The 14,935-nt window shown below is 40.9% G+C and overlaps 1 protein-coding gene across 1 annotated transcript in view; it reads left to right on the forward strand.

Moving 5' to 3' along the window:
- GADL1 (glutamate decarboxylase like 1) overlaps positions 1-5,866 on the forward strand; it is a 187,053-nt gene extending 181,187 nt beyond the window's left edge. The window contains exon 15 of the mRNA XM_020993432.2: positions 4,231-5,866. Coding sequence (XP_020849091.1) covers positions 4,231-4,404 — 174 coding nt within the window. The 3' untranslated portion in view covers positions 4,405-5,866. The remainder of the gene's footprint in view (positions 1-4,230) is intronic.
- The last annotated feature ends 9,069 nt before the right edge of the window (positions 5,867-14,935 follow it).

The raw sequence follows: 14,935 nt of genomic DNA on the forward strand, positions 1-14,935 counted from the left end.
TTGGATATATGTTGTCTGATAAGCAGCTTAGATCAGTTTCAAGAGGCTCATCACCAGAAGATTGGTCACTATGTGATGTATTTGGGGAGATCCACCAGCTTATGACAATGGTCTACGAAACCACAGAGGGTTTGTGATCCGTGTTATTTGAATAAACAGCAACATGATGCCTAGAGATTTCAGGTTTCTATAGAAGTAGATCCCTAAAGGACCTCAGAGGCTATTTAGTCTAATGATCTCACTTTACAGATGAGGAAACTGAGACCAGAGAGAATGTAACTTGCCTAAGTTCATATGGGCAGTTAACGAACTACTCAATTCTAAAATTAGGATCCTTGGTTTTGATCCAGGATGAAAATTGTTGATTCCTGTTGATGACAGGAATATCCACATGGATAAAACTCCAGATGCCTAAAGAACTTCATAGTTTAGATACTGAAGGGACCTTAGAAGTCCTCTGTGCTAATCCCTTCCTTTTACAAATAAGGAAAGCCAGAATAGGTTACATGACTTGTCAAAGGTCACACAGGTAGTAAATGGCAGTGTAAATTTGAAGCCATGTCCGTTTTCCAACCTCTCTAGCCACTGCACTGACAGAGAAGAGGCACTAGGAAGCTACTCCATTGTGTAAAGGTTGTTTTGAGCAGGGAAGTGGGATGATCAGACAGCTGTATGTAGGATGGATTGGAGATGGGAAAGGCTGGAGGGGAGGGACTACCTTACATGCTTGTATTTGGATTCTTAATACTTAGCACAGTACCTGGCGTGTGATAATTGCTTAATAAATATTCCAGTTGTCTGTCCGGCCATCTATTCATCTATCCATCAATGATATTGTCCCCTTTTATTGAAGCAACTAATACCCATGATCCCAGTGTCACCTTTACCTCTACCTCTCTCCTTTCTATCTCTTTCTCTCTCTCTCCTCTCCCTCTCCCTCTCTCTCTTTCTCTCTCCCTCTCTTTTTCTCTCACCCCCATCTCTGCCTCTCTTTTTTGTTTTTTTTTGTTTCAGTTCTCAGATGAGATCTTGCTTTTTTGTTTACAAGAAAAAATTATAACTGACACTATTCATTATGCTAATGAACTCATTTCATAGTGTGGACACATTGTGGACTGTAATTAAAATGCTGAGGCTCTTGGAATAAGGTAAAAAAAAAACAACCCAACACTTTCTGAGAAGGTAGGCTCATAGAAAATACAAACAGGAATAGGCAGAAGCAAATTAGGCTGGAGCCAAGAATATGCCTGTTGGAATGCAAAATTGACTGTAAGCCAGGGACATTTACAGCATCCATAACAGTGATGCGGACTCAGAGCTTTGAAGGGCATAGCAGTTTGTTAAGAATATCATGTCACCATGAAACACTTGCATCTGAATGAATGGCCTGGGGATTGTCTGGTGAGACCTTTATCATGTGGGTGCCTGGTAGAAATAATAATGCCAAAGAAATTTGCTTGTTTTATCCTTCACTTTTTGTAACCCCAATTTTCATTGTGGTGTTTCTTGCTTTGTGGAATATGATATAAATTAACATAGACCAAGGGAGCTTGTACCAAATGGTGACTCTGTTCCATTCACCAACTGGGGATATCTCCTAGACAGTAACTTGGAAGCTTACTTGTCAGCATTTGTGTGTGTGTGTGTGTGTGTGTGTGTGTGTGTGTGACTACATTTAACTTCAATGTATCTGTAATCTCATCATTGTGAGCACTCTCTCTATCCAATTACATATCAATGTCTACACAATAGCTATTCTTCATCCAATTGGTTTTTCCCAGATGGATAGTTAGACCAAACTCATTTGAATGGTTATAGATCTCATCCAGGAGGGCTGGAAGACCTTGCTATTATCAATAGGGAATTGCTATTCAAGTAGGACTCTACCTTGGATCACTTCCATGATCATGGTGATCATCTTTGATGAGGTTATGCTTTGGTGAGCATACATCTCTTTGTTTTATGCCTAGTCAGAGGGTTGTCGAACAAGGACATGTCTGTTGTGCCTTTCAAAGGAACTTGCATAATTATCACATATGGGTGGGATATCATAGTGTTTACAGAAGCAGTTTACTATGCTGAACAAAATGCATTTTTATAGTCACCAAATAATAAGCATAGTAGGGTCACATATTCTTTACCCCTTTCAATATTTCTTGTGTAGATCTGCCTGTTCCCTTTGAATACCTAAGTAAAGATGTCTTTAATCTCTGTGTAGATTATTCTCATACAAATTTTATATAGATGGGAAAGTCAGCCTATAGGTTGGTAGTCATTTTTTTTTTTAGTAATAAAGCCTCAGATCTCCCACTCATATACCTTTGGCATCTTCCCCAGTTAAAACTTCCCCTTGAAAACTTATCCATCAATGTTCTCACATTTCCTCCTCTGTATCCATTTTCTTTAGTTTAGATACTTTTGCTATCTTTGTTCTTCTTTTCAATACCATATCTACTTTCTCTATAATCACACCCAGGACTTCAGCATTAGAGTCCAAATATGGTGGCTCAACTGTTCTTGATAGTGAAAAGACTTAGCTATAAAAATCTTTGCAGATCTTTTCCATTTTTCTTCTCTTTGTTTTCCTTTCATCTTTATCCTTTATCTCTAGCTGAGCTTCTTGCCAGTCTTTCTGTATAGTAGATTTAGTCTCCACTACTTTTTATTGCTCATAATCTTACGTTATTTTTGTCCAAAAGATTTTACAAACAAATTTGTGTCCTAAATGGATATTGGCTGCCATGTTTTTTTCCTGCTTGGAAAGTAAGTAAAAGGTTTTCACTTCTGCATTGCAGCTCTTCAGATACTTTCAGATGGCAATCCTGCCTCTCCTAAGTCTTTCTTCTTTTCAGACCCCATTCATGTTGCCACCCTCATACACTCTGGCCTCTATCCCCACCTGGACAATCCAATCTCCCACTATAGGGCCCTGGGCTTCTGATTGGTGAACATTTACCATATTAAGGAAGACCCAGACCCACCGAGCTAATCCATAGCTGACTGCCACCACCTGCTCCTCCTTGCTGTTTTAGAAACATTGATCTAATAACACTGCCAAAACACCTTCAGGATTACCTTCCATTTGTGTTGTTTATATTTTATAAATACATATATACTTATATGATGTCCCTGTCATTAGAATATGGGCTTCTTGAGGACAGGAACCATGTTTTTTTGTATTTAGCACAGTGCTTGAAACATGGTAGGTATCAACACTTGTTGACCCTTCCTGGGCCTGCCTCTCTGTCTCTGTCTCTCTCTCTCTCCATGTAGATAGATAGATAGATAGATAGATAGATAGATAGATAGATAGATAGATATAGATAGATATCTATCTATAGCACATCTTCAGTGTTTCAGCAGCCAGATGGCACAGTGAGAAGAGAGAAGAGGTTAGAATCAGGAAGACCTAAGTTCATACTCTGCCTCTGATCTTTACTAGCTATGAGACCTTGAACATGTCACTTAAACTGCTCTCTGCCCCAATCTCCTCATCTGTAAAGTGGGGATAATTATAACATCTACTTCAGGATTGTTGTAAGGATCAAATGAGTTAATGTGCTTTGGCAGTGTTAAAGTACTATGTAAATGCTAGGTCATTATTAAATGTGTTTCCTTCTCCAGGTTAATATCCCCCATTCCCTTGACTGATCGTAATATGTTATGATCTTAAACCTCTTTACCATCCAGGTCACCTGCTTTGGACACTCTGTAGCTTGTCACTGTCCTTCCTAAAATGTGGTACCCAGAACAGAAAACAGTGCTCCAGATGTGATCTGATTGAGGCTGAGAACAGCAGTATCATCACCTACCAGCTCCTGAATACCACATCTCGCAGTGTAGCCTGAGATTGCCTTAACCTTCCCCCCCACTATCATTTCACACTGTTGGTTCATGTTGACTCCCCTAAAACTCCCAGGTCATTTTCATAGGAACTGTAGTCTTGCTACACCTCCTCCATCTTAAATTTATGAAGGTGACTTTTTAAAATAAACATATAACCCAGCATTTATTTAAATGATTCCTTCCAAAGTATGATTCTGTAGGTATAGAAGCAACCAAAAAGTACGGATTGTATCTTTCTTTTTTTTTTTCAATGCCCAGAAAGCGAGGACAGTGGAGGACAGTGATCTACCCAGAGTAGGTACTCCAAAAATGCTGGTCCAATAACGAGAAGTCTCTAGCTACAACCTGTTTGCTTTACTGTTTTCTCCCTCCTTGCTTCTTCAGGTTGCCCCCGCCATTAAAGAGAGGATGATGAAGAAGGGCAGCATGATGCTGGGCTACCAGCCACATCAGGGCAAAGTCAACTTCTTCCGCCAGGTGGTGATCAGCCCCCAAGTGAGCCGTGAAGACATGGACTTCCTCCTCGATGAGATTGACCTCCTAGGTAGAGACATGTAGCCATCACTCAGGAAGGCCCCAGAACACAAATCCCACTGAGCAGAAATTTCCCAATCAAGAACATCTGGGGCCTTGTTATAGAGATGCTGTTCTTCAGATGCTCATTAGGAAATGCTACCATCACTTTAAAATCAAATTGCTTAGTGTACATCTTAAAAATGCCTCACAAGCCTCTGAAGTCTGGAAAAGTGAGGGCAACAGAATCATGAAAATATCATCCCTGCTGCTGTTATAGTATGGACACCTTCTCTAGAACAGTTGTCTGGGAGGAGTTTTCTTGGAGGGTGGGGTAGAGCGATGGTCTTGGGTATTAAGCAGCCATTCCCTCTTTAAAGAATTCTTGACTCCTAACCGTAGGAATTATGTTCTTATACTTCACAATCACAATCACAAAAGATTCCCATTAACAGCTCAGAGGAGCTTGGGAATGGTTGAGAGATGAGTTGGGCATTGTCCAGCCAGGACATGAACTTGCTTCTGTCCCCCAGCAGTTAGACTCTGCATAGATAGCTCTCACCCAGATCTTTGGTGGCCCTAGAAGCATGTTAAAGCTATTTTTTAAAAAGAGGAATGATGAAAAATATTTATATGAAAGAGAGAACTTTTTATGTGGACCGATTGTGGCAAATGATTGGAATTCAACATGGCACTGATCTGTTTTAATCTACCTATAGCTTTTTTTTAAACTCTCAAATTACTTAGTAAGGTAGATATTTATTATTAGTTTTGTTTTCCTTTTTCCACCCAAGATTAACAGCCCCAAGAATGTTCTTCCATCCTAGTCTTCTGGACCACATTCCTGTTTTGCTCTGAATCTTATTGTTTTGCTTTGGCTTAATCCCCAGGTATGGATCTGCTTCCATCACCATAAGACAGGACCTGACTAGACAATGTTCATCTTCCCTCCCTTTGGATGGGGAGGGCCACTTGACAAATAATACTGATAACTCACATTTATATCATGTTTTAATGCTTATGAAGCATTTTGAGCTTGGTGGTACAAATATTATTGTCTCCATTTTACAGATAAGGAAACAGAGGTTAAGAGAGGGGAAGTCACAGTTAGTAGAGGTCACAACTGGGGTTTTAACCCAAGTCCTAACTACAATGCCAGCACTCTTTCCACAGACACTTACCTTAGATAGGAAGGAGAGAGCAGGCCCAACCTAGGCCTCAAAAGTTAAAGCCTTGGTCATGAAATTAAAAAAGGATCATCAGCTGTACAGAAGCAACTAAAATGAAGGTAAGAATAGATTTTCCTTAATCCCCAAGACTGTTCCTTATCATGTACTTATAAAGGTTGGTTTTGTTTTGACCATTTACCAATAACATGGCTATACTAGGTTCCATCCATCCTTTTGACAAGGATTTATTAAGTGCCTCCTGTATGCTAGGCACTGTGCTGAGTGCTGGGAACAAATATATATATATATATATATATATATATATATATATATATATATATATATATATATATATACATATATATATGTATGTATATATTTTTTTTTAAAAAATTAGTTTTTGACCTCAAAGAGCTTTTATTCTATTGACACATGGCACTCTTGGATGAGACCACCATTTTAGCAAATTATCCTGTCACCTGCAGAAGTCCCTTTGTTTGGGAGGTTCTGTGAATTGTTATCCTCCACTTAGTTCTTTCTCTTGTTTTTGTGGGTTGGTTTGCTTTGAAATAATCATTGTGTGTTTTTGTGAAGGCTGAAGAGCAAACTAAAGGATGTGGTCGCATATTATTTAGTGTTCATTTTCCTAGTCTCTGACTAACTGTAAAGCTGAAATCAGAAGTTTTCTTGTTTGCACCAAGTTTGTTCATCGACATAGCAATGACCAATGCATTCTTTCTCTTTCACATCTTGAGTACTGAAAATTGTCTCTAAACGAAGTGCTTTAATGCCTTCAATTGACATGTCCAGTGTTGCACAACATTCCCGTTTGTGAGCTCCAAAATGCCAGTGATTTATTATGATCAGAAGATAATGGATAAAAACCAAAATAGGAGCTCTTCACCAACACCCTAAAATACCTTCACAGTCGTTCCTGGGAGTGGATTATTTTGATCCCATCTAAGAGCCTAATTCTACCTTTCTCTAGGAGTTTTATCTGATAAATGACTGCACAGAATTAGGCCCTTTAAATACATAGTTTGTCATAGTAAGGCCTCTATGGCTATCTTCTAGGTATATCGGCTACATTGGGATTGTATTCCTATTTTTCATGGACCTGGGCTACAGCTGCATTAAAAGCTTAAGGACTGAAAGATGTAAAAGTGTTGGAGTTTTCTTTAATCTGTTTCCTTTCCTTAAGACAAAAATTATGCAGGCATACTCCACCTAACACTAATTGACTCTATTCAAAACACAATGTTAGGTGAAACAATGTTCCTGGGGTCAATGAGTTCCTTAGGAACTAGGTTATCGATGGATGATTGGCCAGACAAATTGACAGATTGGGTTTGTGGCTTTATAGTGGGGTTTAGTTAAAAATGTGTTCATAATATTATTGAGGAATGTTGATAGGACAGCCTTATCCAAAGCAGCGTCTGTACTGTCATTCATTGTAGGCTGTGAATATCCAACTGGTATCAAGAATTTCCCTTTTTATGTTTATCAGTAGTATGTTTTCGGTTTAGCATCTTATTTCTGTCTTATGTTTCAATTATGTCAGAATGGTTAAGGTACGTTTACCAACATGCCTCTAAATTTTATAGATGCTTACTAGCTATGCAATGATGACTCAACTTGTATTTGTTTTTGTTTAAACAACAACAAAAATGAGTTTTTGTTTTTTTAAGTCCGCACGTAATATTCATGAAATCTACATTTGCATCCTCGTGATGCAAAAATGAACATTAGAGCATAAATTTCTCATTTAACGTGATTTTTTTTCTGTCACCTACTGTTTACTAATTACAGTGTTTATACACTATAATGTACCTCCTGGACTAGGCTGCCATTTTAGCAGTAGAGACAAGAGACTGCTTATCTTGTAGTTAATGATTCGAATAAAATTAGACAAGAGAAACAAAGTATGTGTTTGTCTTTTATCTGGGGTATAGTGGGGGAAGTACTGACCTGGTTGTCAATAGACCTAGGTTCCAGTTCCAATTCTGCCACTCCTTAGCATCAGAATCATGAAGAAGTGTGTCTGGAAATCAGTGTGCAAAATAAGGCAGTTGAACTACCCTGCTGGTGGGTTTGCCTGCCTCAAGTGTCTCCCATTCCAATCTATTCTCAGTTCAGCCACTAAAGTGACTTTCTTAAAGCTTGGGCCTGACCATGTCACTTACCACCCCCACCCTACACCCCCAGGAAACTCCAGTGGCTCCATAGGGCCCCCAGGAACAAATACAAAATGCTCTGCTTGGCATTCGAAGCCCTTCATAGCCTAGCCCCTTCCTACCATTCCGATCTTCTTACATCGTATTCCCCTGCATGTACTCAATGATGTGAGCCTCCCTACAGCTCCACAGACAAGACCCTCCATCTCTGTGCTCCAGGCATTTTCTCTGATTATCCCCATGCCTGGAACACCCTCCCCATTCCACTCTGACCACTGACTTCCCTGGCTTCATTTCAGTCTCAACTAAAGCCCTGTCTTCTACTGGAAGCCTTTGCCAATCTCTCTTAATTCCAGCACCTTCCCTCTGTTAATTAATCCTGTTTATCCTGTATGTAGCTTCCTTTGTATGTATTTGTTTGTATGTTATCCCCCTAGTAGATTGTAAGCTCCTTGAGGGCAGGGGCTGTCTTTTCCCTCTTTTTGTATCCCCAGCACTTATTACTGCACCTGGTAGACAGTAGGTACTTAATGTTTATTGATGATTGATTGATTGATTGATAGATGATCCCCACATTCCTTCTCCCATTTCTATGACTTTGCACAGACTGTATCCCCATCTTTGGAATGTTCTTTCTCCTCATCTCTTAGAATCTCTAGTACCTTTTAAGGCACAGCTCAAGTGATATTTCTTAAAAGAGGCCCTTCCTGATTGCCCTAGTTGTATTTATCTGTCTAGGTAATGTTTCCCTTTTGGGCAGTAGAATGTCACCTTGAGGGCAGAGATTGTTTCATTTTTTTTTTGTCTGTATCCCCAACACCTTGGACCTTAATGAATTGAATCAAAGACCCTTCAAGTTCTAAAATCTGTTTACTCTAATTTTTCTGAACTAGACGGTGGGAGATGGGGAAATTCAACAGCAAGAGCATGGGCCACTGGAAACAGTCATACCTTTTCAAGGATGACAGAGAGATCTTAGGTAGAAGGAAAAGCAACAGCTACTGAAAATTTCTCAGATTCCATGTCCTCCCTAAGCTCATTCAGAGAGGCTACCACCAGTCTTGAGGCACTAAGTGGACTGGTCCGACCTGGAAACTGACCGTGATTTTAAGTCAAAAAGAATTAAGAAGCAGGTTGGGAATGAAAGAGTCAACATGTCAGTCATGTCCTCCTTGGAAAGAGTGTCCTCTGGCATGTCATTGCCAGATGATTATGAGATGTAACTAAACCAAACAGCTTTGGAATTTCTGTTGGAGCTCCCAATACATAACTTTTTTTTTTTATTGCAGAATTATCTGGGATAAGGAAGCAGCTTAGCACAGGGAAGAATAACACTGACACACAGGCATGAGGCAGCACCTGAAAGACTATTAATTTTTTCTGACAGGTGGAAATTGTGCCTCACTCCCCATCTGCCGCTCGCTCAGCAATCATGATCCCAGAGTAGTAAATAGGGACAATTTTAAAGCGTCTTCCAGAGCAGACTTCTCATCTGAATTTGTCTATTCAGCGTTAAACCCTACACTATTTAGACTTGTGTACTGGATTTTCCAATTTTTCCCTCTACCATCCTGACAGGCTACAATTTGTGGCAGTCCCTGACAAGTAATTGGAAATTTGGGGATGTGAAATAGACAAGAGAATCGGAGGCATCTTAGAATAAAAGAGTGCTTTAAAGTCTGCATACAGGATTGATAGAGATCTGCCCCCAAAACGTGCCATTTGGATGATGAAGAAGAAAGGAAGGAAAACTGGGTCAGGAGCATTACTGCTCATGCAAGGCACTATTTTGTTAAATACAGGTAATTAGAAAACCAGTGTATGCCATTTGTAATGCTACTGATGCTATTTTTCCTTATTGCAGAGCGTTCTCTGAAGCTTCTTGCTGTAACTCTGGCTTAAATCTAGTTTTGATCTTTAAGCTTTCGATGATATTAAGGACTAGTTGAAATTAGATGATAAGGACTAGGCAAAAACCCTGCTACAGACTGAGAAACTCAAGACTCTAGGGCAGGGATGGGACTTCATCCAACCACATTGTCATTTATAGGAAGAAACGGAAGAATGAACTCACTTGCTCAAGGTCACACAGCCACACTCAGCTACTTGCTGTTTTCTGTCCACAATATCCCATCTCCATATCTTTGTCCAGGTGTCCCATGCCTGTAATACCCTCCCTCACTTGAATTTAGAGGCAGGATTCAAATCCCGCCCCCCCCCCCCCACTTACTACCTACTTGACCTCGAGTAAACTACTTCAGTCTGGACCTCAGTTTTTGCACCAGTAAAATAAGAGATTTGCATTAGATGGCCTCAAAGGTCCCTTGTATTTCTCCAGGTCTCTCAAGGTCTCAAGATTTCTCATGAGACATAGGAAACTCTGGCACAGCACCACCCAGCATGGCATGCCCACATCAATGAAGGTGCTATGTGCCCTATGAGCAAATCAGAAACGCAGTAGCTCAAAAGACACGTGGGGTGCATGAATTTACAGACATGTCTGTTCCAAATGTTCATACAGACTCTTTGTGCCTGACCTGTGGTAGAGCCTTCTGAGCTCATATTTGACTGATCAGCCATAGATGGATGCACGGTACCTTGACCCTGACATAATGATGTCATACCCCTTCGAGTATGAAGGACAACAACCAGGCAGCATTTCTCCATCAATGACCCTATGATCACTCTCTCCTGTGTGGGTGCCAGAGCTGTCCTTTACTTTCATGCCATGGAGAAAAGGATACAATGAAATTCACAGGACAGGGTTAACCAGAGGTGTTAATGAGAAACCAGGTTGGATCAGCCAGGTGCAACTTTTAACCCTATAAAAGGATACGCCTTGAAATGGGTGCCTATCACAGCCAGCTGAAGTATGGCAGGCAAAAGGGATAAGGTTAGGGGCAGCTAAGTGGCACAGTGGATAGAGCACCGGCCCTGAAGTCAGGAGGACCTGAGTTCAAATTCGGCCTCAGACCAAACACTTGACACTTACTAGCTGTGTGACCCTGAGCAAGTCACTTAACCCCAATTACCTAAAAAAAAAAGGGGATAAGGGCCACCATGTGGCCAGGGAAAGTTCCACCATCCCCTCATCCCTGGATGTTGTCCTTCTTTCATGTTCTTTTATAGCCCCACCCAATCCCAAACCCTGCAATATTTCCTTGCTTCAGAAGATGAGGAAAAACTCCAAGTCCCAGAAGTCTCTGAAGATCCAGGCCTGTCTTGACTCCCTCTTCCACTTCTAAAGGAGCTATTAGTCTGGTTTTGCTGTGAAAAGTAGGTGAATTTGACCTCAGTCCTTTCCCTACAAAGACTCCAGAGAGACTTTCCTACAGAGTCTAAGGAGTAAGAGAGAAGGAGGAGGAGGAAAAGGAGGAGGAGGAGGAAGAGGAGGAGGAGGAGAACTGACAAAGGAAAGGGGCCTTTTAATTCCCAACAATAGAAAGGGCATCCAATTAAATTAATCAAGAATTTATTAAATGCCTACTATAGGCCAGGCATTATGCTAAGCTTTGGGGATACGCAGACACAAATGAAGCTGTCCCTGAAGAAATTAAAGCCATCTATAATCATATGAAAAAATGCTCTAAATCACTATTGATTAGAGAAATACAAATCAAAACGACTCTGAGGTACCACATCACACCTATCAGACTGGCCAACATGACAAAACAGAAAAATGATAAATGTTGGAGATGTGGGAAAATCGGAACACCAATGCATTGTTGGTGGAGTTGTGAACTAATCCAACCATTTTGGAGAGCAATTTGGAACTATGCCCAAAGAGTTATAAAAATGTGCATACCAATTTAGGCAATACCACTTTTAGGGCCATATCCCAAAGAGATCATAAAAATGGGAAAAGGACCCATACGTACAAAAATATTTATAGCAGCTCTTTCTGTGGTGGCAAAGAATTGGAAATTGAGGGGCTGTCCATCAATTGGGAAATGGCTGGACAAGTTGTGATATATAAATGTAATGGAATACTATTGTACTGTAAAAAATGATGAGCAGGTAGACTTCAGAAAAACCTGGAAAGACTTGTATGGACTGATGCTGAGTGAAGTGAGCAGAACCGGGAGAACATTGTACACAGTAACAGCCATTTTGTGCAATGACCAACTTTGATAGACTTAGCCCTACTCAGCAATGCAAGGATCTAAGACATCTCCAAAAGTCTCATGATGGAAAATGCTCTCCACATGCAGAGAAAGAACGACAGAGTCTGAATGAAGATTGAAACACAATTTGCTCTTTTTTTTCTTCTATTTTCTTCTTTCTTGTGGTTCCTCCTATTCATTCTAATTCTTCTTTACAACATGACTAATGTGAATGTATGTTTAATAGGCATGTATATGTATAGCCTATATCAGATTGCATGCCATCTTGGGAAGGGAGGTAGAGAAGAAGGGGGAAAAAATTTAAAACTCAAAAGCTTATAGAAGCGAGTGTTGAAAACTAAAACCAAATTAATTAAATAAAAAAAAAACATGTCCCTCCCCTCAAAGGGCTTACATTCCACTAGGGTGGAAACAGCATGCACACAGATTAGTAGTGGCTGGAAAGCTGTATTCTGGGGCAGGCAGTCTTGGGTTCAAGGGCTGATTCTGACACACACTGGCTGATCCCAGCTGGACAAGTTACTTAAACTCTCAGTGCTCTAGGCAATTCTCCAAGAATGTGACTTAGAGAGACTCACCTCTTTCATCTAAGAGTTCTTTATTTTAATGAAATCCTTTATAATCCCTGTGCAAAGTAATTGGGGGGGGGAGGTGGTGGTGAAAAGTGTTAATAATGGAGAGGATTGAGAAAGGTTTCTCATAGTAAATGGCAGAAGTCATCTGAAAGAGACCCCATAGGAGGCATGGTTACAGGCAGCCAGTACAAATGTGAAAAACAACCACCACAATTCTAGAAGAAGCCTCCAGCACATGGAATGGACCCCAGTGGAAGACTTATGGGCCAATGTGGACAAAGGTTACAGAGAACAGAATGATGTGGACTAGTACTGATCTATGCAAAGGCATGAAGGGAGATGAGAAGCCTTGGGGAGCAGCAGGTTCTCTGGAACACAGAGTATGTGATGGGGAGCAACGGGAAGGAAGTGTGGAAAGATTATTTGGGAACAAATCATGAAGGGCTTTAAATGGCTAACAGAAAAATTAGCAATTTTATCTTAGCAATAAGAAGGAGTCATGGAAACTTCTTGAGTTGCGAGAATGTTTGGTTAGACCCATGCTTTGGAAATATCAATTTGGCAACTACATGAATGATAAATTGTAGAGGGGGAAGACTGGAGGCAGAGAGACCAGTTGGGAAGCTATGAAGTAGTCCCATCAAGAGAATAGTTCCTAGGGGTCAGCTAGGAGGTGCAGTGAATACAGCACCAGCCCTGAAGTCAGGAGGACCTGAGTTCAAATTCAGCCTCAGACTAGACACTTGATACTTACTACCTATGTGATCCTGGGCAAGTCACTTAACCCCAATTGCCGAGAGACAGAGAGAGAGAGAGAGAGAGAGAGAGAGAGAGAGAGAGAGAGAGAGAGAGAGAGAGAGAGAGAGAGAGAGAGAGAGAGAGAGAGAATAGTTCCTGTGGTCTGAGGAAGCAAGCATGAGAACAAGTCTGTGCTGGAAGGAGAACCTGATCCCACTGCTCCTTAGATTCTGGAGCCCAGGTCCCCAGCCTTACCCCTCCACCCTCAGTTCTCATCCTGCTCCTTCATATATTAACTTTTAGAACTCAACAGCCTTAAATTGGATACTGCTGTATTATGCCAAATGTTTAGGATTTGCCACAGCATTGGATTTTTCAGCAGTTTTATTAGAAAGAGCCAGCCTGGTTGCATTGAGAGCAAGTCATGCCAGACTAATTTCATTTCTTGGTTGTCAGGGTTATTAGAACAGTAGATTGGGGAAATGCTCTCAATAGTTTCTCCAGATTTCAGCACGGCATTTGACAACACCTCTCATGTTATCTTTACAAAAGAAAGGGGGAAATATGGGCTTCCTGACAGTAGAGACAGGTGGATTAGGACACGGCTGAGTGGCTGGACCCCCAGAGTTGTTACTAAAGAGCTTAATGTCAATGTGGAAGGAGTTCTTTGATGGAGTGTCCCAGGGATTGGGGGTTGGCCCTGTGCTGTTAAACAGTTTGCTGATTTTTATCAATGACTGGGTTAAAGGTATAGAAGACATGCTTATCAAATCTGCAGGTGGCCCAATGGTGGTTGGGATGGCTAGCAGGCCAAGTCAAGCCAAGATCCAAAAAGATCTCAATAGGTTCAAACAAGGCAAAAGATAACAAGCTTGAATTCAAGAGGAGAAAATGTGGAGTGTTACCTGGTTTCAAAAAGCTACCTTCTGAAGTACAAGATGAAAGAAGGGTACCTAGAGAGCAGTTTGTCTGGGAAAAAAAATCCATGTATCTTAGGGAACCCCAAGTGTTTGAAGGACTGTCAGGTAGAAGAGGTAGCAATTGTGTTTTGCTTGACCCCACAGAGAACTTGGAACAAGGGGTGGAAAGATTTGTGGGAGGATGTGGGCGAAGATTGCATAGGATGAGACAGTGTCAATGTAGATGGGTCAAGATGCACCTCATTGGATACTATGTCCACATGGATGAGATCAGGGAATCACTGAAGTTTTGAAGTATACATCGGGGAAAACTGTCCAACAATTAGAGATACACAAAAGTGCCATGAGCTATATCAAGAGTCAGTGGGTTCTCACTTGCTGTCTTTAGTCAAAAGGTGGACAATCACTCGCTGATCACACTATAGAGCGTATTCTTCATCACATTTGGGTTGAACTTGGTGGTATCTGAGGTCCCTTGCAATTCTGAAGTTCTGCACTTCCTCACCCTAGCATCACCAGCTTTCAACCTATTTGTCCTAGCCATCCTCCTCCCCAATAAGTCCTGTCAGGTAACTAATAAGCATCACTGGCTTGTAATAGGAGGGGTAGAACTTCTCTACTCCCATTGCCTGGTAGATGCAGAAATTGAGAGTTCAGGAGCCAGGGGACAAGAATCCCAAGTATCCTCAGTTGAATTATGAATGTGTTTCCCCACAGAATTGTTATGGCTACTACCACATGCAATAATAATGCCATGAGTAATACTGTAACACCATGTGAGTACAGGTGCATTATGGGTTAAGTATATTTTTGTGGCCCATTCTAGGAACCTAACCACCACTTGTAAGATTACTTCTAGGGGAAAATGTGGTCTGA

Source organism: Phascolarctos cinereus, unplaced genomic scaffold, assembly GCF_003287225.1.
Source record: "Phascolarctos cinereus isolate Bilbo 61053 unplaced genomic scaffold, phaCin_HiC Scaffold_1;HRSCAF=81, whole genome shotgun sequence".
NCBI lineage: Eukaryota > Metazoa > Chordata > Mammalia > Diprotodontia > Phascolarctidae > Phascolarctos > Phascolarctos cinereus.